Source organism: Aquarana catesbeiana, linkage group LG07 (genome assembly GCF_042186555.1).
Source record: "Aquarana catesbeiana isolate 2022-GZ linkage group LG07, ASM4218655v1, whole genome shotgun sequence".
Taxonomy (NCBI): domain Eukaryota; kingdom Metazoa; phylum Chordata; class Amphibia; order Anura; family Ranidae; genus Aquarana; species Aquarana catesbeiana.
Window position 1 is genome coordinate 45,012,253 of NC_133330.1, and position 26,777 is coordinate 45,039,029.

At 43.2% G+C, this 26,777-nt stretch overlaps 1 protein-coding gene across 4 annotated transcripts in view; it reads left to right on the forward strand.

Moving 5' to 3' along the window:
• Positions 1-17,153, forward strand: part of KCTD6 (potassium channel tetramerization domain containing 6) — a 21,837-nt gene extending 4,684 nt beyond the window's left edge. Inside the window, exons 2-4 of one of the 4 annotated variants that reach the window (XM_073592132.1) lie at positions 404-467; positions 5,451-5,557; positions 9,502-17,153. In XM_073592132.1, coding sequence (XP_073448233.1) covers positions 5,474-5,557; positions 9,502-10,188 — 771 coding nt within the window. In that variant the 5' untranslated portion in view covers positions 404-467; positions 5,451-5,473 and the 3' untranslated portion in view covers positions 10,189-17,153. The remainder of the gene's footprint in view (positions 1-403; positions 468-5,450; positions 5,558-9,501) is intronic. The other 3 variants (XM_073592134.1, XM_073592133.1, XM_073592135.1) reach the window with 3 other exon arrangements.
• Positions 17,154-26,777: the final 9,624 nt, after the last annotated feature.

Here is a 26,777-nt window from a genome sequence, read left to right on the forward strand (position 1 = left end):
GAATTGTATTGTATTTGTACTGTCTGCCCTCGTGTTGTAAAGCGCTGCACAAACTATTGGCGCTATATAAATCCTGTATAATAATAATAATAATAATTTCCTTAGCGATAAGTAGATTGTAAATGGGTATTTTTACAGAATGTCTCTGGATTTCAGTTGGACTATAAAAGTCAGTTGGACTGTATATTGCAATCTTTGTGTGGGATGATCATATTCTCTTCTATAGAAGATTGCCATCAGGATGTACAGTTCTTTTTCTATGCATTGTGATCGCACTTCATGAAAAGATCTTTCTGGCAAAAAAAGGAAAAGATTGGGATTTGTCATAGAAAATTATAGCATGTTGGGCAGATCTATCATTGGGTTGTTTTCTTTTATTAGGATTTAAATCTTTTCCTTACAGAGATCAGTGAAGATATTTGATGCGCAGAGAATCGCAGACGCCATCCTGTAATCCTATTCACAAGGTAAGAACAATTTGTGATACTTGTCCCAGTATTTTAGCACCTTCATGCACAAGGATAGGACCACAACGTCTTGACAGACACAGATGTGATGAAGTGAATGTCTAAGGTGTTTCTAAAGGCTAAATATTTACACTAACCACTGAACCGCTGGAAGATTTACCCCCCCCCCCCCCCCCCCCGTCATGACCAGGCCATTTTTTGGGACATGGCACTGCGTTACTTTAACTGACAATTGCACGGTCGTGCGACGTTGTACCCAAACAAAATTTGTCCTTTTTTTTTCCTCACAAATAGAGCTTTCTTTTGGTGGTATTTGGCCACCTCTGCGTGTTTTTGTGCTATAAACAAAAAAAGCACCAACAATTTGAAAAAAAAATACCAATATTTTTTACTTTCTGCTATAAAACATATTCAATAAAAAAAAAAAAAAAAACGATTTTCTTCATAAATTTTAGGCCAATAATTAATAATAATTCTGCTACATACTTTTGGTAAAAATAAAATCCCAATAAGCGTTTATTGATTGGTTTACACCAGTGGTCTCAAACTGGCAGCCCCTCCAGCTGTTGCGAAACTACAAGTCCCATCATGCCTCTGCCTGTGGGAGTCATGCTTGTAACTGTCAGCCTTGCAATGCCTCATGGGACTTGTAGTTTAACAACAGCTGGAGGGGCCGCCAGTTCGAGACCCCCTGCACACGAACGTTATAGCGCCTACAAACTATGGAATTTTTATTTTTTATTTTTTTTTATACTAGTAATGACAGCGATTAGCGACTTATAGCTAGACTGCAATATTGCAGCAGACAGATCGGACAGTAATGGACACTTTGCAGGAAACAGTGACACTAATACAGTGATCAGTGCTAAAAATATGCACTGTCACTGTACTAATGACACAGTGTTTTTGTGTGTACTGTGTGAGGTTCTTTTACTAGGGGGAAGAGATGGAATTTATTCCCTACTTTGCAGGGACACAAACTCTATCCATTCCCTCCTGTCACAATGGCAGTCTGCCTTGTTTACATAGGTGGATCGCAGATCTGTGTCTCTGGCTGATGATCAGCAGGTTCCCGGGGGACATTGAATGCTTTTACTAGGGGAAGAGATGGATTCTAGTCCCTGCTTGCCCCCTGTCAGAACAGAGATCTTCCTTGTTTACATAGGCAGATCCCCATTCTGTGTAGTTTACCAACGATCGGCGGGTGCCAGTCACTATATTACCAAAAGTATTGGGACGCTTGCCTTTGCATGAACTTTAATGGCGTCTTAGTCTGTAGGGTTCAATATTGAGTTGGCCCACCCATGCAGCTATAACAGCTTGAACCCTTCTAGGAAGGCTGTCCACAAGGTTTAGGAGTGTGTCTATGGGAATGTTTGACCATAATCCATTCGTGTGTACGGGGCATTAGACAGAAGCTTGTACATCTGAGAGATCCAACACCCATAGAAACTTATACATTGGGTAGAGCTGCACAATTCTGGCCAAAATGAGAATCACAATTTTTTTGCTTAGAATAAAAAGATCACGATTCTCGCAACGTAAAATCTTTCACATTATACAAAAAAAATTGGGCTAACTTTACTGATTAGTTTTTGTTTTTTAATTCATTAAAGTAATTTTTTCCCAAAAAAATTGCATTTGAAAGACCGCTGCGCAAATACAGTGTGATATAAAATATTGTAACTACCACCATTTTATTCTCTAGGGCAGTGATGGTGAACCTTGGCACTCCAGAGGTTTTGAAACTACATTTCCCATGATGCTCAACTACACTGCAGAGTGCATGAGCATCATGGGAAATGTAGTTCCAAAACATCTAGGGTGCCAAGGTTCACCATCACTGCTCTAGGGTCTCTGCTAAAAAAAAATATATATAATGTTTGGGGGTTCTAAGTAATTTTCTAGCAAAAAAAAAAATGATTTTAACTTGAAACCAACAAATGTCGGGAAAAGGTTTAGTGTTTAATTGGTTAAACTTTCCTCACTTACACCGAAGTCTATTCCATTGACAAATTGTTACAATGTTTAGACTTAAGTTCAACTGCTAAAGAATGTTTTGATTCTTGGCAGACTGCCCAGTTTTTCTCTTCCTTTCTTTGGAGGGCGGTGGCTTCAGAAGAGCAGAGAGAATTCTTTGCATAGCAAGAATTGTGAAACACTTTTTTCAAGATCGCAAGGGGGAAAGAAATCGCGATAACGATTCTTGACGATTTATCTCTAGCTCTAACATTGGGTAAACAAAACAACTTCTTAATAATGGGACATAGGAGAGCAGATTTTAGAGTTTAAGAAACGGATGATTGTAGAGGAGCGCCCGCTGTCCAGAAAAATGTCTCCCTTGTTGATTTTTAAAATTGTTTATTGAAGATAAAAGTATACAGGTGGAGCCAACGTGTTTCGGGGGAATCGCTTCCCCCCCTTCTTCAGGGCTCCATTTCTTCAAGAATGGTTAAGCTCTGAGAGGCGTATCCTCGCCTCCACAACGCCGGCATACTGCAGAGCCGCTGATCGAATATATTTAACCCTCTGAGCTTAACCACTTCAAGACTGCCCACAGTACATATATGTCATTACTTTGACGTTACAGGGGTTTTCACTTTAATGCATTCTATGAGGCCCTGTCATGCTTATTTCTATTACAAAGGAATGATCAAAAGTTTTTTGTTTTTTTTTAAAGGGACAGTGTAAAAATAAAAAGTAAAATAAATGAAATTTTTTTTTTTTTTTTTTAAGCACCCAGTGCCTCTGAGCTTGCACGGATAAGCGTTCGCATATGTACCATAAGTTGCGTCCACATATGTAAACAGTGTTCAAACCACACACATCGCCATAATCGATAGAGCGAGAGCAATAATTCTAGCACTAGATCTCCTTTGTAACTCTTAACAGGTAACCTGTAAAAAAAAATTTAAAGCGTCGCCTATGGAGATTTTTAAGTACCATAGTTTGTCACCATGCCACGAGTGCGCAATTTTAAAGCATAACATGTTAGGTATCTATTTGCTCGGCTTAACATCATTTTTCACATTATACAAAAAAAAATGGGCTAACCTTACTGTTTTTTTGTTTTGTTTTGTTTTTTTATTCAAAAAGTATTTTTTCTTTTTCTCTCAAAAAAATCGCGATTGTAGGACCGCTGCTCAAATGCGGTGTGACATAAAATATTGCAATGATTGCCATTTTATTCTCTAGAGCAGTGATGGTGAACCTTGGCACCCCAGATGTTTTCGAACTACATTTCCCATGCTCACCTACACTGCAGAGTGCATGAGCATCATACCAAGGGAGGGACAAGGTTCTCCAAGGTTCCCCATCACTGCTCTAGGGTTTCTGCTAAATATATATATATATATATATATATATATATATATATATATATATATATATATATATATATATATATATATATATATATATATATATATATATATATATATATATATATATATATATATAAATATATATATTTGGGGGTTCTAAGTAATTTTCTAGCAAACAATACTAATTTAAACATGTAAGCCAGTGGTTCTCAACTCTTGTCCTCAGGACCCACTAACAGGCCAGGTTTGCAAGATAACTGAAATACATCCCAGGTGATATGGTTTGCTGCTCAGTGATTGCAGTATTCTAGTCTGCATATTCCCAAGTTAATACATAAAATCTGGCCTGTTAGTGGATCCTGAGCAAAGGAGTTGAGGCCCACTGTTGTAAGCCAGGGGTCTCCGAACTGTGGCCCTTTAGTTGTTCAGGAATTGCAATTCCCATCATGCCTAGTCATGTCTGTGGATGTCAGAGTTTTACAATGCCTTATGGGACGTGTAGTCAGGAGGGCCGTAGTTTGGAGATTTCTGTTGTATGCAAAAAGTTCCAAAAAAGGCCTGGTCTTCAAGTGGTTAACCAAGAAATACAGCCCTGAATAGGGGGAGATATTCCTCTGAAACGTTTTGGCTTGTATACTTTTATCTTCAATAAACAGCCAGTGAGGAGGTCTTATGGACACACAGAGCTGGCTTGGGAGTGAGCACGCATGAGTGCCCCCATAGCAAGCTGCTTGCTATGGGGGCACTCGGTGGTGGTGGGAAGCCCAGAGCGCCGGCATGGGATCTGAGAAAAGGGACCATTGGGATTGCTCTTTGCAAAACCACTGCACAGAACAGATAAGTATAACATGTTTATTTCTTTAAAAAGAAAAAAATCTGAATATTTACTATCACTTTAAAGGGGTTGTAAACCCTCATGTTTTTTCACCTTAATGCATCCTATGCATTAAGGCAGTGATCATCAACCCTGTCCTCACGGCCCACTAACAGGCCAGGTTTGCAAGATAACTGAAATACATCACAGGTGATATCATTTGCTGCTCAGTGATTGCAGTATTCTAGTCTGCATCTCCCCAAAGTAATACATAAAACCTGGCCTGTTAGTGGGCCCTGAGGACAGGGTTGATGACCACTGCATTAAGGTGAAAAAACTTCTGTCACTGACCGGCCCCCCAGTCCCCCCCCCCCCCCCCTCCCGTTTCACTTACCTGAGTCCTTTATTCCCCCGCTGGAGATGCGCTCCTCCCCTCTGCCCAGTGTCTCAGCTCTTGATTAGATAGATTGATAGCAGCGCAGCCATTGGCTTCCCCTGCTGTCAATCAAATCTAATGACGCGGGGGGGGGGGGGCGTTCCCCATTCCTATGTCTATGGACGCAGAATGCTGGACTCAGGAGCACGCCCGCAAGGTAACCCCCCGGGAGAATGCTTTTTCTAGAGGGTTATACAATGCGAGGAGGAGCTACCAGCGCTGCTGGGGGACCCCAGAAGTCTTGGATCGGGGCCACTCTGTGCAAAACGAACTGCACAGTGGAGGTAAGTATGACATGTTTGTTATTTAAAAAAAAAACAAAAAAAAAACGAAGCCTTATAATCACGTTAAGTATTTTAGGTTTCTTATGTTCCCATAACTTATGTTGGTACATATTATTGTTTTCACAGAAACAGGAGAACGCGATCAGTGTATGCATTCCTCAGCATTCAAGCGTCGTATTCACTCCAAGCATCAGTCGTTGGATCAAATGGACAATGGAGACTGGGGATACATGGTGCGTGGGATGTTTAGCGTTCTTCTAATATTAATAGTGGGCAAGATACATAGGATAGATTGTGTATTCTCCAGCTGGATATTGACTTCCACTGCAATAAAGCAGATCTAATACAAATCACTGACACCTCTAATGATAATGTCATTTAAAAGTCGATTTCAGTCTTATGAAATGGGCAGTTTTCATCAAAGTAACACTTGGTGATCCAGCCATGAGGGTCCTTGTTCAGACGCTTCCTGTTATGGGGGTGACAAATGTCTCCCAGTCATGCTGCTACATTGTCACCTGGTCACATGAGGCCCTGTTGGACACTACAAGTGGCCCAGCTGACACATTTTGCACAAGCATGGCCCACTATTGTCACTACCTGGAAGATGATCCAGAGTAGGGCTGTGGAGGAGTGGGTACATAACACAGAAAATGGCTATAACGTTTAGAGATCAGCAGCACTGAGTCACAAAAAAAGGAAGTAAAAAGGGTTTTATGATTAAAAAAAAAAAAAAAAGACCTTCTGTATCTCAGCCGCCAATCCACATCAGACCTGCCCTAAAACTATGAGTCCAGTTGTGGCTGGGGAAATGAGGCTAGATCTAAAGTCTATGCTTTTTTTATCTTCATGCATTTAAAAACCCATTTTTACCACTTGACCTCCAGAAGATTTACCTCCCCACCTTCATGACCAGGGCATTTTTTGCGATACGGCACAGCGTTACTTTAACTGAAAATTGCACAGTCGTGCAACACTGTACCCAAATAAAGTTTGTTCTTTTTTCCCACAAATAGAGCTTTCTTTTGGTAGTATTTGATCACTTCTGCGTTTTTTTGTTTTTTTTGCCCTATAAACAAAAAAAGACTGCCAAAAAAAACCCCAAAAAAACAAACATTTTGCTATAAAACATGTCCAACTTTCTTCAAAAATTTAGGCTAATATGTATTCTGCTACTTTTGGTAAAAAAAAAATAACAGTAAGTGTATATTGATTGGTTTGCGCAACAGTTATAGCATCTACAAACTATGGGATATTTTTATTTATTTCTTTACTAGTAATGGTGGCGATTAGTGACTTGTAGCAGGACTGCGATATTGCAGCGGACATTCTGACACTTTTACACTTTTTGGGAACCAGTGACACTAATACAGTGATCAGTGCCAAAATCTATGCACGGTCATTGTACTGATGACACTGGCTGGAAAGGGGTTAAACATCAGGGACGATCAAAGGGTTAACTGTGTGCCTAACCAGTGTTTTACTAAACTGTGGGAGGTGCTTTTACTAGGGGAAGACATGGATCCTATCCCTGCTTTGCAGAGATGCAGAATCCACGCCTTCCCTCCTGACAGACAGAGTCCGCGGTACCCGCCGCTGGGCCTCCACTGTGTGCGATCACAGCGGGAGCGAGTCGCCGGCAGCACGCATGTGCACCCCCTACCCAGAACACCCAGATCACATGTATTTATATGTGATCCAGTCCAAAGGTGCTGCCCTGGAGCATTAAAACTGCTATAGGGTGGACCTTAAATAGGTTGTAAAGGCACTGCTCACAATCACTGCCAGCCCCTTTGCTAGGATAACATGTAGTATACAGTGTATGCCTTTTTTTTTATTATTATTATTATTTTTCTAAATACCTTATTTCTTTTCGCCGATCAGCGGTCACATGACCGCCTGTCGCTCTCTTCCTCCGATGTATGCACTACAGAGGGAGGGGCTGAGATTTCCCTCTGACGTCTGCCAGGCGGTCACATGACCGCTGATCGGCGAGGAGAAATAAGGTATTTAGAGGAAGCATTTTAAAGAAACGGCAAACACTGTATAATACATGTTATCCTAGCAGAGGGGCTGGCAGTGATTGTGAGCAGTAATTTTACTACTGCTAGGAACGGTGCTAGAAGGGAAGGGTAGGGCCGGCTCGCACACATGAGCAGACAGGCGTGGGGGTGGGAGGTGAACGCAGGAGAGCAGAGAGGAGAGCTGCGGATGACGGTGGCAGGTAAACTGACCATGGTGTCAGGGCTCAGCAGCCGTGGTCAGTTTACAGGGGGGAGGGAAGAAACTTTAGGGGGATGTAAGTATTTCTATCAGCCTAGTTTACACCATTGCAGTGCAATTAAAAAAAAAAAAATTGGCATGATGCTTTTTTTTTTTTTGGACAAAGCACACCACAAATCCATGTAAAAGTAACTCTGTGGAAAAATGCATCGCAAACAAGCCACAAATGCATGAACATGTGCATGGGACTACTAAGGTGGCACTGCGTTGGGTGGCTAGTTCAGCACAGTCCCGCTGCACGTCCAGGTCAAGACAAGACAAAATGCCTTGTCTCCGGTGTGGCTGGGGTTCAGACCACTGCATTGCGGCGGTGTACTGACAGGATGCACTGGAAAATATTACTGCTGGCAGTACTTTTTTCTACTGCACTGTGGATCACCACTTGCTGGTTGCTAGAACTCTATGAAATGTGACATTCCAATAAAAATTGTTTCAAAAAAGTGAAGAGTTGGAAGTTCTGGTATTGGGGCATCAACACTGCTCTGGTCCAGCCAGACCTCACCGCATGCCAGCCGCTATGTTACAGAGCAGCGTTTGGTGTGAACAAGCCCTGAAGTCGATGATTGCCGTGGTGTGCAGTAAGTGCTCTGCGATTAGATGGCCATGGATGCATCCTGCATGTTTGTCACCTAAAAGCGATAACATATGAACTTAAAGAAAAAAATAGTAAAATTTAACCAGAAAAAACAAAGTTTCCCTCTAGAATTAAGTACAGGTTTATGTCAATCTTGCATAGTCTAGATGAGATATTCCTTAAAGCTGAACTCCAGGCAAATGGTTAATTACACAGATGAAATACATATTTGAAAGGCATTTCACTTGCCAAATGATTTGTATTTTGTCCATGCAGTCCTGAGATTTAAGGCCTGTCGGATTCTTAGTACGGTGCAGCTGTGCATGATAGCCTATCGGTTTCTAACTCAGCTTGTTCAATTAAGCTTTGACAAAGAAACTTGGAAGCTGATTGGTTTCTATGCAGAGGTGCCCCAGATTTTGTACTCTCGTTTTAGTAAATCAATCCCATTCTGTTCTTGTCTTTCCCCCAACCTGTGATTGGACAGTGAAATGAGAAGCAACAGACTGATTTTTCTGTCCACTTCTCCTATCAGCATTTCACTTGTTGGCCCATGAGCACTGCAACACAACCGATTTGGCTTCTTGTGCTTCTGCTCCCTCTCATATTCTGAGCTCTGCAGTACAGGGGATTGCAAGAGACTGATACCAAATCAAATTCAGGTACTTGCAGTTAAAGAAATATGAATGGATTAAAGTGGTTGTAAAGGCTGAAGGTTTTTTTTAACATCATGCATTGTATGCATAAAGGTAAAAAACCTGTGTGCAGCTCCCCCTTATACTTACCTGAGCCACCTCTCGATCCAGCGATGTGCATGGGAGCCTCGGTTGTCTTGGGTCTCTCTCTCTCTTCATTGGCTGAGACACAGCAGCGGGAGCCATTGGCTCCCACTGCTGTCAATCACAGCCAATGAGGAAAGAGTGTGGGGCAAAGCCGAGACGTTGCTCTGTGTCTTATGGATGCATAGAGCGGGACTCAGATGCGCGATCGCACCAGCGCCCCCATAGCAAGTGGCTTGCTATTGGGGGCACTGTTCAAGGATGAGGAGGAGCCAGGAGTGTCCCAGGGGACCTGAGCAGATGGGGATTGGGGCTGCTCTGTGCAAAACCACTGCACAGAGCAGGTAGGTATAACGTGTATTGTTTAAAAAAAAAAAAAAAAATCTATATGCCTTTCAGTATCATTTTAATTAATACATAGCTCTATTATTTTTTGTCTTCTATATATGCCCAAAGTTCACCTTCGATATACTCTTGTCCATTTATTGTTTTTTGGATAATTTGCTTGCTCTGGAATAACTAGAACTCTTCTTCCATTTAGAAGACTGACCCAGTCACACTCAATGTTGGGGGCAATGTATACACAACATCACTGTCTACACTGACCCGTTATCCTGACTCCATGTTGGGTGCCATGTTCCGGGGCGACTTCCCCACTGCTAGAGACTCGCAGGGTAACTACTTCATCGATCGTGATGGTTCCCTTTTCCGATACATTCTAAACTTTCTTCGGACATCAGAACTAACTCTTCCCGTAGACTTCAAGGAATTTGACCTGCTTCGGAAAGAAGTAGATTTTTATCAGATCGAACCTTTAATACAATTTCTAAACGATCCCAAACCTTTGTACCCCACGGACACCTTTGAAGAAGTCGTTGAGCTGTCTAGTACGAGGAAACTGTCCAAGTACTCCAATCCTGTCGCTGTCATTATTACTCAACTCACCATCACGACCAAGGTGCATGCGTTACTGGAGGGGATCGCCAACCACTTCACCAAGTGGAACAAGCACATGATGGACACTCGGGATTGCCAAGTCTCCTTTACTTTTGGGCCTTGTGATTACCACCAAGAGGTCTCCCTCAGAGTCCATCTGATGGAATACATTACTAAGCAAGGCTTTACAATCCGGAATACCCGGGTCCACCATATGAGCGAACGGGCCAACGAGAACACGGTGGAGCATAACTGGACTTTTTGCCGACTAGCAAGAAAGACAGATGACTGATGGAGTTTGGACCATTGCCTTTATTGTAGGCATTAATCGGAATTCATGTTCTCTACTAAACAAAGTGCTGTTTTGGGCACCCACTGTATTTATTGATAGCGACTATTACGGACTAGAACTGCTAATTTGACTCTTTAGACCTGTAATCCAGCACGCATGCATGTGCCTGAAAATGGAGGAGGTCACCCATTCAGTAATGTTCTCCATGCTTTTACGTAGGCTTCCAAACCCTTGATGCAACATTGCTCTACTCTGTTCATACCGAATGCTGATGTACAAATGGCTTGTGTGTGTCTTGTAAAGTGAAGCTTAAAGATGGAATACTACAGGCATAATGTTGGATTTCTAATCTCAAGTTGCTGATAAACCATGGCCAGTCTTTAGTTTGGTCGGTTAGTAGACTTGATCTATTCTGTAAATATTTAGTCTTGCTATACTACATTGAACAAAGGACTGGAAACCAATGGTTCGCATATTGATTCCCAGAGCTTGTTTACTGACAAAGTGCTAATGTGCAGTAACTTCAAGCTGTAAATCACAGAATCTGGTTGATCCATATGCCAACATCATGACATCTAACAATGCAACAATATCCTCTAAGCATCAAATGGTGGTTCTGCTCCCTCTAAATGACCTCTGGGGCAGGTTAAAAAAAAAAAAAGTATGGTGTTTTTTCCACCCGCTCCACTCTGCTGAGTGGGAGATCAGTGGACAGATCCCCCGCTACGTAAACAGAGTCCGTCCGTGTAAAAAGGGCTTAATCAATATAGTGTCCTCTATTATCCACTCCAGGGAGCTCTCATTAGCTCAGTGTAATTAAAGCTACATTCCTGAATAATTTTGTGCTTCTCCTACCATGCTTTTTGATTCCTTACATTGTTAAGCCAGCTAAACTCACCTAAGTCCAACTCCGTCAATGCCACCATTTCCAGATTTTGAGGTGAGGGGGGCACTAATCCAGCCCTTTGATGGTACCTGTGACCACCAGTCCCCTCAACTCCCTTCCGCTGACATTATTATTATTATTATTATTATTATAATACAGGATCTATATAGCACCAACAGTTTGCGCAGCACTTTACAACATGAGGGCAGACAGTACACTTACAATACAAATCAATACAGGAGGGATCAGAGGGCCCTGCAAAAGGTAATAACTGTGGGGGGTGAGCTGATGGAGAAAATGAAAAAACAGTTGTTGTTAAGTGTGGGTATGGTAGGCTTCTCTGAAGATAAGGGTTTTCAGGGATCGTCTAAAAGCGAATAGAGTAGGAGATAAGCGGACAGATTGGGGTAGGGCATTCCATTGGATTGGAGAGGCTTTGGAAAAATCCTGGAGGCGAGCATGGGAGGAGGTGATGAGGGAGCTAGAGAGTAGAAGGTCTTAAGAGGAACGAAGAGAACGAGTAAGTTGGTATTTAGAGACTAAGCTAGTGATGTAGCTGGGGGCTAAATTGTGGATGGCTTTGCTTTTCTGTCCCACAACTGAACCCCGCTAATGTGCAGTAACTTGTAGCGGTAAATCACAGAATCTGGTTGATCCATATGCCAACATCTAACAGTGCAACACTATCCACTAAGCCAGGGGTCTTCAAACTATGGCCCTCCAGTTGTTCAGGAACTACAATTCCTATCATGCCTAGTCATGTCTGTGAATGTCAGCGTTTTACAATGCCTCATGTGATGTATAGTTCTGCAACAGCTCGAGGGCCGTAGTTTGAGCATCCCTGCTCTAAGCAGACATCAGTCCTCTCCTGGATCCGGAGAGAAACCGCTGCTGGACATGTCCACGACACACAGGTAGGGACGTGGACACCCAAAGAGGAACCCACACAGAAAGTAAATAGAAGAGGAGACAACTTGGGGCTGGATCATTAAGTCACTGTGGGTTTAGGTAAAATAACTTTTAGATTTTAGTTCTTTTGAGGGGTATTTGAAAATGATACCAGAGATGGACTTTAACACATAAGAATATTTACATCAAGCAGATCTCGTTTATATATTTATATAAAATTGTTAGCTAATATATGCCCTTTAAAGTTCTACATTTCCAGAATGTACCTGTGTTTACCTCCTTTCTTGCTTCCCTAAGAGCCCTAAATGACAATGACCCCCTTTTTAATCTATCTGACCCTATTGTGGAATAGAATTATTTCTAGAATAATAATTTGTGGTGCTGTGCTTCAATGTTAAATATGCTGCTTTGAGTTGCAAACCAAGGAAATTATGGGGATCCTCTGGGATGTAGAATCTACGAGCCTGGTAACTAAACATACTTTACCAACAATACTAGTTCTCTTACAGTTTTTATCCTATTCCAGCCCCTCCATCCAGTCATAGGTGCAGTTGCTTCCAGGATCTGTCACCCCCTCCTCCAGACTCGCGTTGCTACACTCCATTCCCCTTTGCTCTAAAAACAACTTTAGTGTTCAAGTTTCAGCATGAACACTGACCATCCAACCTACTCCTTATTGATGCATTTCACCCCCGTTCATCATCTTGCTCTACAGTTGAGCTCTACTCCACCTAGTGGAGCTTAATTGTAGAGCAAGAAGATGACGGAAAGGGGTGAAACATGTCAGTAATAGTGAATTAGAGTAGCGGTGTTCATGCTGGAACTTGAACAATAAAAGTTGTTTTAAGCCCAGAGGAGAACAGAGCACGGCCTTGTAATACCATCATAACACTATTGGATCGCAATACCAGTAGGGTAAGCCTAGGGTTTAGTGCTATCCTCCCACCTTTCCCAAGTACCCATTAGGAGGACAAGAGGCAAGTTCTCACCTTCCTGGCAAGTCAAATCTTCAACAAACATTTTGGGGCTTCAGCAATATGGGATAAGGCCTATCTTTTTCTCACCACAGGACCATTTTAAATATCCCTTATTCAATCTGGAGAATAGTCTATTCAAGGCAAACTTATGACTGCAGTAAGCCATTGCACATTAGCACTTTTTTGTAAATATTTTTTTCCCTCCAGCTGCACACCTCATGTTTCCTGCCAAACTTTCTCTAAAACAGGTACAAGTCTTTATTGTGCACCCACCAGAATTCGTCCCTTCCTGTTGTGTAACTGGCTGTCCCCAATAGATAGAGTTAGACTACCCCAAATCTTGCTTTATTTGAACAGGGAACTGCGAATAAAGATTTGCTCTGCAGCACCATCTGCTGGTAGAACCTGGTATTGTGCAGCGACTATAGAATATATTAATTCTCCAAGAACAGTAGCAGGTTGTTAGTCGGACTTCAGCACACCCAGCACTCCAAACGGTGTAACAAGGAACACATGGTTGTTTACGAGACCCTTCCTTGTTGGAATGCAGAAAGAGTCTTGATCAAGTTGAAGATTGCTATTTTTCCTGCAATTTCCCTTTATATTTTATACAAGTCTTCCCAAATAGGAATGAAGAACTTTTCATGACCAAATAAGCTTCTCCTTTGCCAGATTCTTCCCCTCTTCAACTTTCCAGGATGTGTTAAGATTTGCTTAGGTTAGTGACCTATAGCTTGCATGGGATATTTATGTATCATATGCCATACTGTCATCTTATCGCTGTGTATTAACTTATTTAGGAATATAAACATTTTATGGGTAGAATTATATCCTCTGTACATGACATGAATTCTGCATATTTATTTTCTTGTTACTTATGTTTTTAGCATCTATACAAAAGATATGATGCATATATGGTTAGATTTGGGAAATGTTTGTTTACAAATTACTGTGGTCTGCATTGTGTATTAAATTCAGCCATGGGGACCCTTTTATGATGACAAATAGGCCCCATCCATGGCGATACCTTTATGACACATAGGCCCCATCCATGGCGATACCTTTATGACACATAGGCCCCATCCATGGCGATACCTTTTATGACACATGGGCCCCATCCAATGTCTTTAAATGGGAATCACATTTTAAACATTCCTAGCCACCAACCAGGCCTTATCCGCAAATGGACCAATATTTGATTTTGCTGTAATACGTTGTGATAACAGAATCCCAAGGAACTCCCCGTGAGCCAATGCACTGCAGTTCTTTATTATTGGTAGTCATTGGAAGCACACATTAGGGGAGATTTACTGAAACTGGAGAACTCAGAATCTGGTGCAGCTGTGCATGGTAGCCAATCGGCTTCTAACTTCAGCTTGTTCAAATGGGCCCCTTTCACATGAGCGGTCCGGTCTGTTTTTCAGGCGGACGCGATCAGACCCTCCATTCTCCTCTATGGAGCCTCAGGTGTAAACTTGTGCCCGTTTACATCCACCTACCTCCAATCTGGCAAAAAACAAATGGAAGAGGATCCGTTATTCCTCCCTCTGGCCGGATCGGAGGGCAGTCAGGTTTAAATGGACAGCTGGTCTGTTTACATTTAACTGTCAAAAGAGCAGAGTGGGCTGTGTTCGTGTCTAGGGCTGCAACTAACGATTATTTTCATAATCGATTAGTTGGCCGATTATTGTTTCGATTAATCGATTAATCGGTTAATAACCTTAAAAAGAAGTGTGGTGTATAATTTAGTTAATATGTAAAGTTTAAAAAAAGGCAATTTATTCCTAAATATCTTTATACGCAGGGGTAAATATAAATAACCAACTATATGGTTAGGGAGTAAAATCTTTAATCCTCTCTGAGAATAACAGACAGAAGAGATATACTCTATATACTATTAGAGGTTGAATCTGGTAAATATCATCAGACTCAGATCAAATTTTTTTTATTTAAAAGAAAAAAAAAATTCTAGACTGTTTTGCAGATTTTCAAACAGAACTGTAATATTACACGCTTTTCTGCAGCTTCTCCATTGAAGTATATTGAACCAAAAAAGCGCCGTTTTGCATTAAAAAAGGTCCTTGACCCTTTCCAAATACACAGCAGCTGAAAAAAGCATAGATGTGAACTGTAGTGCATTTCTGCAAAAAGCACCAAAAAACACATGGGTGGGAACCAGGCCTAAGACATTTAGTAACATAATGGAGTTAAAAGAAAAATTAAAAATTAGCCCTTCGTTTTTTTTTACTGTGCAACAGTGAAAGTAATATTTACAGTAGAGATTATTTGCTCTTTTTGTACTATGTAGGGCTAATTTTAGCTTTTTTAACCCCATTATGTTACTGCCCGATTAATCGATTATGAAAATAGTAATCGATTAATTTCATAATCGATTAGTTGTCGATTAATCGATTAGTTGTTTCGGCCCTATTCGTGTCCACTCTGCTTTAGCGGAGCAGACACTGACCTGTCATCCGCCTGCTCCTCTCTACAGGGGACCAGCAGTCAAATCCCCCACTGAGAAAAATAGATCCAACCTGTGCAAAAGGGGCCTTAAAAGGGAGAAGTACAGCCAAAGCTTGTTTGGCTGTACTTTGCCTGTGGATCACATGGGTGCAGTTCATTCTGCACTCCTGTGACTCGTTTTCAGCAGACAGCAGGCTGAAGCCCGCTATAAGCTGATGCCATAGAGCCAGGCCAGGATGGGGAAAGATCGCGACCTACTTGGATGCCTGGACCGGCACACGGCTCAGCCTCTCAGTGAGCCACTGAGAGCATGACCTGGCCACTCCTGCCCCTCCATAGCCTATCACTCCAGTGAGAGCGGGGGCAGGGGAGGAAGCGGAGCATAGAGCCAGCGCCTGACAGTCACCAGCTCTCTGCTCATGGAGTACTGAAAACCAAGCAATCTGCAGTGTTTGATCCCTCAGTTCTCAGTGTTAGAGCCAACAGGAGACAGATGCAGCATCAGACCAATGGTGCATCCACCTAGGGTAAGTAGGAATCTAAAAAAAAAAAAAAAAAAAATCAACTTCTTCTCTTTTAAGCTTTGACAGTAAAACCTGGAAGCTGAGCAGTTTCTATGTAAAGCTGCACCAGATTTTGCACTCCCAGTTTTAGTTTTTTATCTCCCCCATTGTACATAGTAAGGGGTGATCACAGAAATGTTAGCATTACATTTAGATTTTTCTTTTCATTTTTGCCAACTGTAAAGTTGCAGCTTGCTGCAATTTTGTTTTAATACTGCAGTCGGTGACAAAAGGGAATTTCTTTTACATTCCATTTTATTAAGCTTTCAGGGCTTGTTTACACCAGGTGTGGCACGGGAAAGCGTGCACTATCATGCATTTTCCAGCACCGCAAAAAAATTGCTGCTTTTGCATTAATTTAATTCCCTAATGGCACCCTCTTGCATTTAGCAGGGGCACGTGCATTCGTGTCCACCAAAATACATGGTGCTACATTATCATTCAGTTCGGTTTTTAGCAATTGTACCTACACCCCCACCCTTTTTTTTTTTTTTTTTTTTGCGCATTTCTTATGCACAGGGCTACCCATTAAAATGGATACTCAGCCTCAAAATGGGACCCACAGGAATGCACAAAAAGGCATGTGCACTCAGATGCACTTCATGGTGTAAAAAAGCCCTTATGCCCCGTACACACGGTCGGATTTTCCGATGGAAAATGTCCAATCGGAGCGTGTTGTCGGAAATTCCAACCGTGTGTGGGCTCCATCGGACATTTTCCATCAGATTTTCCGACACACAAAGTTGGGAAGCAGGAGATAAAATTTTCCGACAACAAAATCCTTTGTCGGAAATTCTGATCGTGTGTACACAAATCCAACGGACAAAGTGCCACGCATGCTCAGAATAAATAAAGAGATGAAAGCTATTGGCCACTGCCCCGTTTATAGTCCAGACGTACGTGTTTTACGTCACCGCGTTAAGAAAGATCGGATTTTCCGACAACTTTGTATGACCGTGTGTATGCAAGACAAGTTTGAGCCAACATCCGTCAGAAAAAATCCTAGGATTTTGTTGTCGGAATGTCCGAGCAAAGTCCGACCGTGTGTACGGGGCATTAGGCTTTTTTTTTTTTATATATTTGTACAATAACCACTAAGTACCTAAATCAGTTTTAGAATGCAAAACTTACATTGCAGTTAAAATATTGTGCACTTTTTTTTTTTCTAATCAAACACAACCATGCACACTGCGGTTGTCTGTACAAATCCTAAAATTGCTATTGTCCTCAGCAGCCAATCAAATTTTCATTATGCAGAATATAGAATAAAAAGATCTGCTTGGTTGCTGTGGTATCTGCACTTTTATTATCTTAAAAGTTACGATTTCTGGACATAGCACTATTCATTTTAAAATTTGAACAGGCCCTTTTAAGTCTGAAGTTGCGATTTTAGGCTGGCCATATATGGATCAAAGTTCAGCAGGGATTGGCCAACTTTCGATCCATGTATGGGCAGGCTGTACATAAGTCAACCAGCCTGTTGGTCCCCCCCCCCAGAACAATCGGCGACACTGGCTGTAGCAACACTGATCATTGCATTCTGATGGCTCCCCAATGTCAAATTACAATACCATAGCGGGAAGAATTCCCTTATCGACATTGAATGTATGGATGGGAGAATCGAGGCATTTTCTTTCATTCAACTCGCTTGTTGAGAGAAAATAAATAAATAAATAATAATGTGTGGGCTGCCTTAGTCTTAAAAATTGAACAGAATACAATAGATAATCTCTTTTAAATTTTAGCAAAGTTAGTAAATAATTACATACATGGAAAAAAGTGTTTAATGTGTTGAGATATATATTCTATCATTTCCTTGCACATGAATCCGTATCAGTCTAAAAAAAGCTTTTGAGCTCTGTCAAGTTTGAGAGCTGTATCTATGCAGATAAATCAGATGACCAAAACCATTAGTCCTTCTGAATTCATAATTTTTTTTTTTTTGTTGTTCAAATTAAAACTATTAAACCTATGGTGCAGTTATTTTTAAGTCTGAATTATTGAACAAAATGTACTGCCTGCTTAAAGTATTGTAATAAAAATGATAAAAAAAGTTGACTTTTGCTGTCTGTTTATTGCGAATAAAAGCAACAATTAGTTAATAAAAACTAGCAAAATGGGGGAAGGTGCACACGGACAGGGCAGTACAAATGTTCCCATTCTAAGCAACCAAAAAATGACTCAAGTTTTTTTGCATTGTGTTGTAATTACATGCAAAGCCACATTTCCACATCGAGGCACATCTGTAAACTGGGGTGTGTGTTTTTGGGGAGGTTGAATTCCAGGAATTTAGCCACTATGCAAAAAGTGAAGGCACACTATGAGGTAAAGCGTTACCAAACCCAGGACTCTGCATTCACTATATTTGGTTTCCTACAGTAAAACAGAACATGGAAGCACAATTATTTTAGTAAATAGAAACTGCTAAATACCTTCTCAGCAGTATATAGCAGTCTTGTGACTATTATCAGTGTCTGGTTAAAGCTCGTAGGAGGAGTTTTCATTCTACTCTGTCCTACGAGGCTGCAGGACCCCTAACCCTCTGCCTGGAGAGTGCCGACTGGCCCTGTGCTGATCACATGCACCCTCCCAAGAAAAAAAAAAAAAAAAATTCTAGCAATACACATCAAACTGAGCATGTACAGAGTTGTCCCCAAGGCAGTGTTCTATTGGCAGGTGGAATGGGGACAGTGGAACATGGGGAGGATCAGAGAAGCCAGGGTCAAACAGCCTTTTCTTTCTCGAACATCACGGGACACAGAGCCACAGTAATTACTGATGGGTTATATAGGTATCACTGGTGATTGGACACTGGCACACCCTATCAGGAAGTTCAACCCCCTATATAATCCCTCCCCCTTGCAGGGATACCTCAGTTTTTACGCCAGTGTCTTAGGTGATGGACGTGTAAAGATGTCCTGTGCTGAGCTCCAAAGGGAATATCCTAAGATCCTATACTGGGGCAAGCCAGGCAAACCGGATCCATTCAAAGTGTCTTTTCATGGCCGAATTGAATGGTACCCGGGCCTCGTGTCCGAAGAAACGAGGTTTTACCCGTAATGCTTCTCTTTTTAGAGAGCTGGACCCCGCAGATCAGAAAATGGCTTTAAACTTCCTAATTTCTGGCGAGGTGCTTTACGGTCCCAGAACTGTTGGATCCCCCTACTGATGGGGGCCCCAGTCTCTGACGGTTTTTTCAAACGGAGCCCACCGTGAGAGGTGAAGATTGGGTCTGTGTAAACGGCACCCTGCGGCTGGATAAGGTAAGAGGAGATTCCACAGAATTTTTGAGTTCTAGTGGCTTTTCTCCTTTAAGGTAAATGCATGCTATGCCTATTGTGACCACCGGGGGCTGCCAAGAGCACAAACCTACACATGCTGAATGTCTGTCTCAGGTGTTGTAATCGCTGTGTATGTCCCAGCGTATCAAGCAGGCTGCAAGCAGGTAAGGTGGATGGGGGGATTTCTCATGTTTGAATGCTCCCCCCCCAGGCTAGAGAGGGGCCACAGGGGTCTAGAAAGTGGTTATACCACCCGGGCTCTGTGGCCTAATGGCCACCATCTCTGAAGATAGCCGTTCAGGCAAATCTTGTTACCAGTCTCCCTCCTTCCCCCCCCCCCCCATCCCCAGCCTTTTCTCCAGAGCATGACAGGAGAGTCGGCAGTGCGGGAAGCGCTCGTTTTTTTTCAAAACTCGAGGGGGGGGGGGGGCGGTAGAGGAGGGGGCGGGATGTCAGCACAGAGTGTTTAGACTCCCACTCAGGCCAGCTGCAGGCTATTAAAGGCACTCTGTACAGGTGCACTCAGCCTTCTGAGAGACACAGAGCTGACGGTCGCATGTAAGGTGGGACACAGGCATTCTCCTAGGCAGCATTTACTGAAGTAACACCAGACTGAGCATTGGGTAGCAAGGCTTTTAGCCAGACTACATCGCTCAGCGGACAGTGTTCATTTGTATACCTCACACCTTGTTGCTTTGCACTATGGGTAGAAGAGGTTCAAGCACCCCAGGAACCAGAGACACTAGGGGATCTCGTTCAGGTTCTGAGGGCCCCCTGTCGGCAGCATCCTTCCCCCCTAAAGATGGGCCAGGGACGGCTAGCCAGGGAGAGCCATCGGGGTCAGGGGCTACACCTGCTTCTGGCACTTCAGCCCCTGTATATATTACACAAGAGGTTTTTTCCTCAACCATTAATGGTCTAGAGGAAAGATTAATGGCCGTGATTACGTCTTCACTCAGTGGAAGAAAACGCACTAGGCCTTCCTCTGTTCCCCAAGACCCTCAGACAGAGGAGCTCTGGGATAAAGGAGATGAATCCCTTTCAGAGGATCAGGATGGGATGGATGATTCCTCTTCGGAGGATTCAGGTGGAGAGGGACCCTCTGCGACTTCCCAAGAGGAGAAAGTCTTAGTGCAGATCCTCACTGGATTGGTCCGCTCCACATTTAAGTTGCCCATACCTGAAACTGCTAAAGAATCCTCTTCTGCTTTGGGGTCACTGAAACCTTTCCAAGCAGCACATGCTTTTCCTGTTCATACTTTACTTGAAAAGCTTATTTATTCTGAGTGGGATCACCCAGACAAACGTTTTTTTCCGCCGAGAAAGTTTTCAACACTTTATCCGATGGAAGAAAAGTTTATTAAAATGTGGGGAATACCAGCTATTGATGCCGCCATTTCCTCCATAAATAATAGCCTGACTTGTCCTGTAGACAATGCTCAGGGATCCTGTAGATAAAAGGATGGAATCCCTATTGAAGGATGTTTTCTCCTTAGCAGGATCAGTGGCCCAACCTGCAATAGCAGCGATTGGAGTCTGTCAATACTTAAGAGACCATGTTAAGCAGGTCATCAAAGTATTACCTGAACAGCAGGCCCAGGGGTTTGCTAACCTTCCAGCGGCCTTATGCTTTGTGGTTGACGCCATTAGAGATTCTATCGTGCAAACCTCCCGTCTTTCACTGGGGTTGGTGCATATACGTAGAATCCTATGGTTGAAAAATTGGTCAGCCGAAGCACCATGTAAGAAGCTACTGGCTGGGTTTCCATTTCGTGGTGCAAGGTTGTTTGGAGAGGACTTGGATAACTATATCAAGAGAATCTCTTGTGGGAAAAGCACTCTCTTACCTGTCAAGAAGAAGAGTAAGCGTCCCTCTTTCAAACGGACTTTTTCCCCAGCGCCGGGGGCTTCAGCCTCCAGGCAGTCTCGACGGCCGCCTCCATCGGGGTCCAGAGACAAGAGTCAACCCCAGGGACAAAAGAAGTCCTGGGGAAAGAAGCCTACTAGGCAAAACACTAAGACCTCTGCATGAGGGGGCGCCCCCGCTCACTCGAGTGGGGGGAAGACTGCGACAATTCTCAGAGCTCTGGCAGGAGGACTTCCAGGACAGATGGGTAGTCTCCACGGTAACCTTAGGGTACAAGCTGGAGTTTCAGGAATTCCCTTCTCCTCGGTTCCTCAGATCAAATGTTCCCAGAGACCCAGAGAAGAAGCAGTCGCTCCTTCTAGCGTTAGAGCGACTTTTGTCGCAGGAGGTCATTATGATAGTTCCCGCAAAGGACCAGGGATTGGGCTTCTATTCCAACCTTTTTACGGTCCAAAAGCCAAATGGGGATGTCAGGCCCATTTTGGACTTAAGGGATCTGAACCGATTCCTAAGGATTCAATCCTTCCGCATGGAATCAATTCGAACAGTAGTTCCCACCCTGCAGGGAGGAGAATTTCTGGCATCAATAGACATCAGAGATGCATATCTGCATGTGCCCATTTTTCCTGCTCATCAGAAGTTTCTGCGCTTCGAGGTAGGAGGGCGCCATTTCCAGTTTATGGCTCTGCCCTTTGGGATAGCCACTGCACCTCGAGTGTTCACAAAGATCTTGGCTCCTCCTCTGGCCAGATTAAGGGCTCAGGGTATAGCTGTCATAGCATACCTAGACGACCTGCTCTTGATAGACCGGTCGGTAGCCTCTTTGAATGGAAACTTGAGGACCACGGTCAGGTATCTAGAACACCTGGGTTGGATCCTCAACTTAGAAAAGTCTTTCCTAAAACCAGTAAGAAGACTGGAATATTTAGGTCTGATTATACATACAAGCCAGGAGAAAATATTTCTACCCCAGGCAAAGATCACTGCTTTGAGAGAGCTGATTCTGACAGTAAGGACCAAGAAGGGTCCCTCAGTCCGCCTTTGTATGAGGCTACTAGGGAAGATGGTGTCTTCATTCGAAGCAGTTCCCTATGCTCAGTTTCACTCAAGAATGCTGCAACACAGTATTCTGTCGACCTGGAACAAGAAGGTTCAGGCATTAGACTTTCCGATGCACCTGTCGCATGCGGTGCGTCAGAGCCTCAATTGGTGGCTCATACCCGAAAACCTGCAGAAGGGGAAATCCTTTCTACCGGTTACCTGGACGGTGGTAACAACAGATGCCAGTCTGTCAGGTTGGGGAGCAGTTCTGGAACAGGCTGCGGTCCAAGGAGTATGGTCCAAGACAGAGAGGACCTTACCCATCAACATTCTGGAGATCCGGGCGATACATCTAGCTCTAAAAGCCTGGACTATCAGGCTACAGGGTTGTCCGGTCAGGATCCAGTCCGACAATGCCACAGCAGTGGCTTATGTCAATCATCAGGGAGGCACCCGGAGCCGAGCTGCTCAAAAAGAGGTGAACCAGATCTTAGTCTGGGCAGAGATGCATGTGCCATGCATATCGGCAGTTTTCATCCCGGGAATAGAGAATTGGCAGGCGGACTATCTAAGTCGCCAGCAGTTACTTCCAGGGGAGTGGTCTCTGCATCCCGACGTCTTTTGGGCCATATGCCAAAGATGGGGGGTTCCAGATGTAGATCTCTTTGCATCCCGATTCAACAAAAAGATAGACAGATTTGTGGCAAGGACAAAAGATCCTCTTGCATGCGGGACGGATGCGTTGGTGATTCCGTGGCATCGGTTCTCACTGATTTACGCATTCCCGCCTATTCTGCTACTACCACGACTCCTTCACAGGATCAGGCAGGAAAGGAAGTCGGTACTTCTGGTGGCCCCCGCTTGGCCCAGGAGGACTTGGTATGCAGAAATAGTAAGGATGACGGTAGGTTCCCCATGGACACTACCGGAACGCCCAGACCTGTTATCTCAAGGTCCAGTGTTCCATCCTGCCTTACAAACGCTAAATTTGACGGTTTGGCTATTGAGACCCACGTTCTGAAGAGTCGTGGGCTCTCAGGTCCTGTCATATCTACCTTGATTAATGCAAGGAAGCCAGCTTCCAGGATGATTTATCATAGAGTCTGGAAAGCTTATATAACCTGGTGTGAATCCAGAGGTTGGCATCCCAGGAAATATGTCATAGGTAGAATCCTTGATTTTCTACAGATGGGATTAGAGATGAAGCTGGCCTTGAGTACCATCAAGGGCCAGGTCTCTGCTTTATCAGTATTATTTCAGCGGCCACTTGCTTCGCATTCTTTGGTCCGAAACTTTATGCAGGGGGTGATGCGTCTTAATCCTCCGGTTAAAGCGCCCCTAAACCCCTGGGACTTGAATTTGGTCCTGGCTGTGTTACAGAAACAGCCTTTTGAACCAATAAGTCAGATTCCTTTGGTCTTGTTGACAAGGAAATTAATTTTTCTGGTGGCCATCTCTTCTGCTAGAAGAGTATCAGAATTAGCAGCTCTTTCCTGTAAGGAGCCTTATTTGATTATACACAGGGATAGAGTGGTACTACGCCCTCATCCTAGTTTTTTACCGAAGGTGGTTTCTGATTTTCATTTAAACCAAGACATTGTTCTACCTTCCTTTTTTCCAGATCCCTGTTCTCCGGAAGAGAGATCTCTACATTCGTTGGATGTAGTAAGAGCAGTTAAGGCCTATCTAGGGGCAACTACTCAGATCCGCAAGACGGATGTTTTGTTTGTGCTGCCAGAGGGTCCCAATAGAGGACAGGCAGCGTCAAAAGCTACCATTTCTAAATGGATTCGACAGTTGATCATTCAAGCTTACGGTTTGAAACAGAAGATTCCTCCGTTTCAGATCAGGGCACATTCCACAAGGGCTATTGGTGCTTCTTGGGCAGTGCATCACCGGGCCTCTATGGCTCAAATCTGCAAGGCCGCAACCTGGTCTTCAGTTCATACATTCACCAGATTCTATCAGGTGGATGTGAGAAGGCATGAGGATATCGCCTTTGGGCGTAGTGTGCTGCAGGCAGCGGTACAGGGTCCTCAGGTCTGATTGCACCCTACTTGGTCGTGGTTCCCCCCCCTCAGGTAGCATTGCTCTGGGACATCCCATCAGTAATTACTGTGGCTCTGTGTCCCGTGATGTTCGAGAAAGAAAATAGGATTTTTTTAAAACAGCTTACCTGTAAAATCCTTTTCTTTCGAAGGACATCACGGGACACAGAGGTCCCACCCCTCTTCTAATACACTATATTGCTTGGCTACAAAACTGAGGTATCCCTGCAAGGGGGAGGGATTATATAGGGGGTTGAACTTCCTGATAGGGTGTGCCAGTGTCCAATCACCAGTGATACCTATATAACCCATCAGTAATTACTGTGGCTCTGTGTCCCGTGATGTCCTTCGAAAGAAAAGGATTTTACAGGTAAGCTGTTTTAAAAAATCCTATTTTTACACAATGCGGGGGGATTAACCCTTTAGGTTCCACAGTCAGTATAACAAACATGGTTTACTGTTGCGGGTTTAGTAACACATTAAGTCCAAGGAGCTGCATGACATCTCCTGGGCTGATCTCTATTAATTATTAATTACATTTGACAGGTTTTTTGGTCCACTGGAGTCTCTCAGGGGTTCCAAGAAGGAAACACAGCAGCCATGCCCGCCCCCTTCCCTTTGCTTCCTAATTACAGAAGCCTTTGTATTTTTTGAATGTGTTCACGTAAAACCAAGGCTTCTGGGATTGGGCAGGAGGAAGGGTGGGCATAGCAGCTACAGTGACTCTCCTGTTCAAGATGCAGATCAGCATTGCTTTCCTGGAACTACAGCGATTGCTGTCTTCCGGAGTACTATAAAGCTGCCAGATTTAAATAATAGAGCTAAGCCCAGGAGGTGTCATGCACCTTGTTGGACTTAACTCATACTGTGCTTTCATTTTTTAACAAAAGGAGCTAAATTCCTGGAATTCAGCTTTAGCTTAATGGTGTCGAGCTTTTTAGTAAGTTTGCACCATAGTCGTGTCTGCGTTCATCATGATTGATGTTGGACAAACTGCCTCTGTGTTTGTACTCATTCACGGGTGGGGGGCCTTGGTCCGATAAGTCACCCCTCTGCACTCCCACAGTCACTGGGCCAGGGTTGTGGGGAAGAGGCCCTTGTCCTCATCAACATGGAGACAAGGTACTTTGTGGGGGGGGGGGCGGGGAGCTCCTCTCCCTCAAACAGCCCCCCCCCCACGATAAGAGCATGTGGCCTGGTATGGTTCAGGAGAAGGGGGTGCTCGCTCATTCCCGTCCCCTTTTCCTGGCCTGCATGCTCGGATATGGGTCTTGTATGGATTTGGGGGGGGGGGACACGCCATTTTTTTTTATTGGTGTGGGGTTCCCCTTAAAATCCATACCAGACCTATGGATTTTGGGGGGGACCCCATGCCATTTTTAATTTATATTTTGGTGTGGGGTATCCCCTCAAAATCCATACCAAACCCTAAGGGCCTGGTATTGATTGGAGGGAACCCCCTCGATTTAAAAAAAAAAAAAAAAAAGTTGCACTTGTTTTGTTTACATTCTGCTGTCAGCAGGAAATCCCTGCTGAGTCATGGTTGTTAAGGAGCAGGTGCCCGCCGCATCCTTAACAACCACAGCTATTCACAATGAATTTGGATCCATCAGAAGTTATACCATTAGGGTTAGAAAACTTTTCAAATCCACCCGTACAAAAAAATATATGAAACGAATCCTGAAAACGAACAGGACCTCCACGATGAAAACAAACAAAAATTATCTACCTAATAAATACATCCGAAATGAAACAAAATTTTCCAGGCTTGCAAATATCTATTAAAGGGTAACGTCACTTTCATAGGGGGAAAAAAAATCTAATTAAATCAAATTAAATAACAAAACACACAATATAGCATATACAATTGTGACACAAGTCATATTGTAATTAATGTTATTAAAAATTACCTTTCCTTTTCAATCTGCAGTGCTGTAATTTTCTGTAAAATGCAATATGGCCACCTGGAGGACTTCTGTACACAGATGGTATACAGAACGCTCCCCAGATAGGTTATTTCCTGCTTGTGTGATTGGCTTACTTATTTTCCCAGATGTCTGCCCTAAGATACAAATTCTATTTTGAACATCCCCTGCAACAAAAATTGCATTTTTGGTGAGATACTCCTAAAGGGAAATTACATCTAAAGGGATGCAGACCCTGCAATTTTCCTAATGAAAAGCCCTGCAGGTGCAGCAGCTGATTGATAATTATAAAATCACTCCTATAGTGGTTCACTTTGCACATGGACACAGACAAAAATCTATTCCTTCACCAAACAAAAAAGGTAGGAAACTGCAACAAAGTTTGTTGACCACTTGCTACGTATACCCCCTTCCTGCCCAGGCCAATTTTCAGCACTCTCACACTGTGAATGACAGTTGTGTGGTCATGCAACTCTGTACCCATATGGAATTTGTATCATTTTTTGCACACAAAGTTTTCCTTTCGTGGTATTTAATCACCACTGGCTTTTTATTTTTTGCTAAACAAACAAAAAAAGACCGAAAAATTTAGAAAAGAAACCAAAACATTTTTTATATCTTACTAT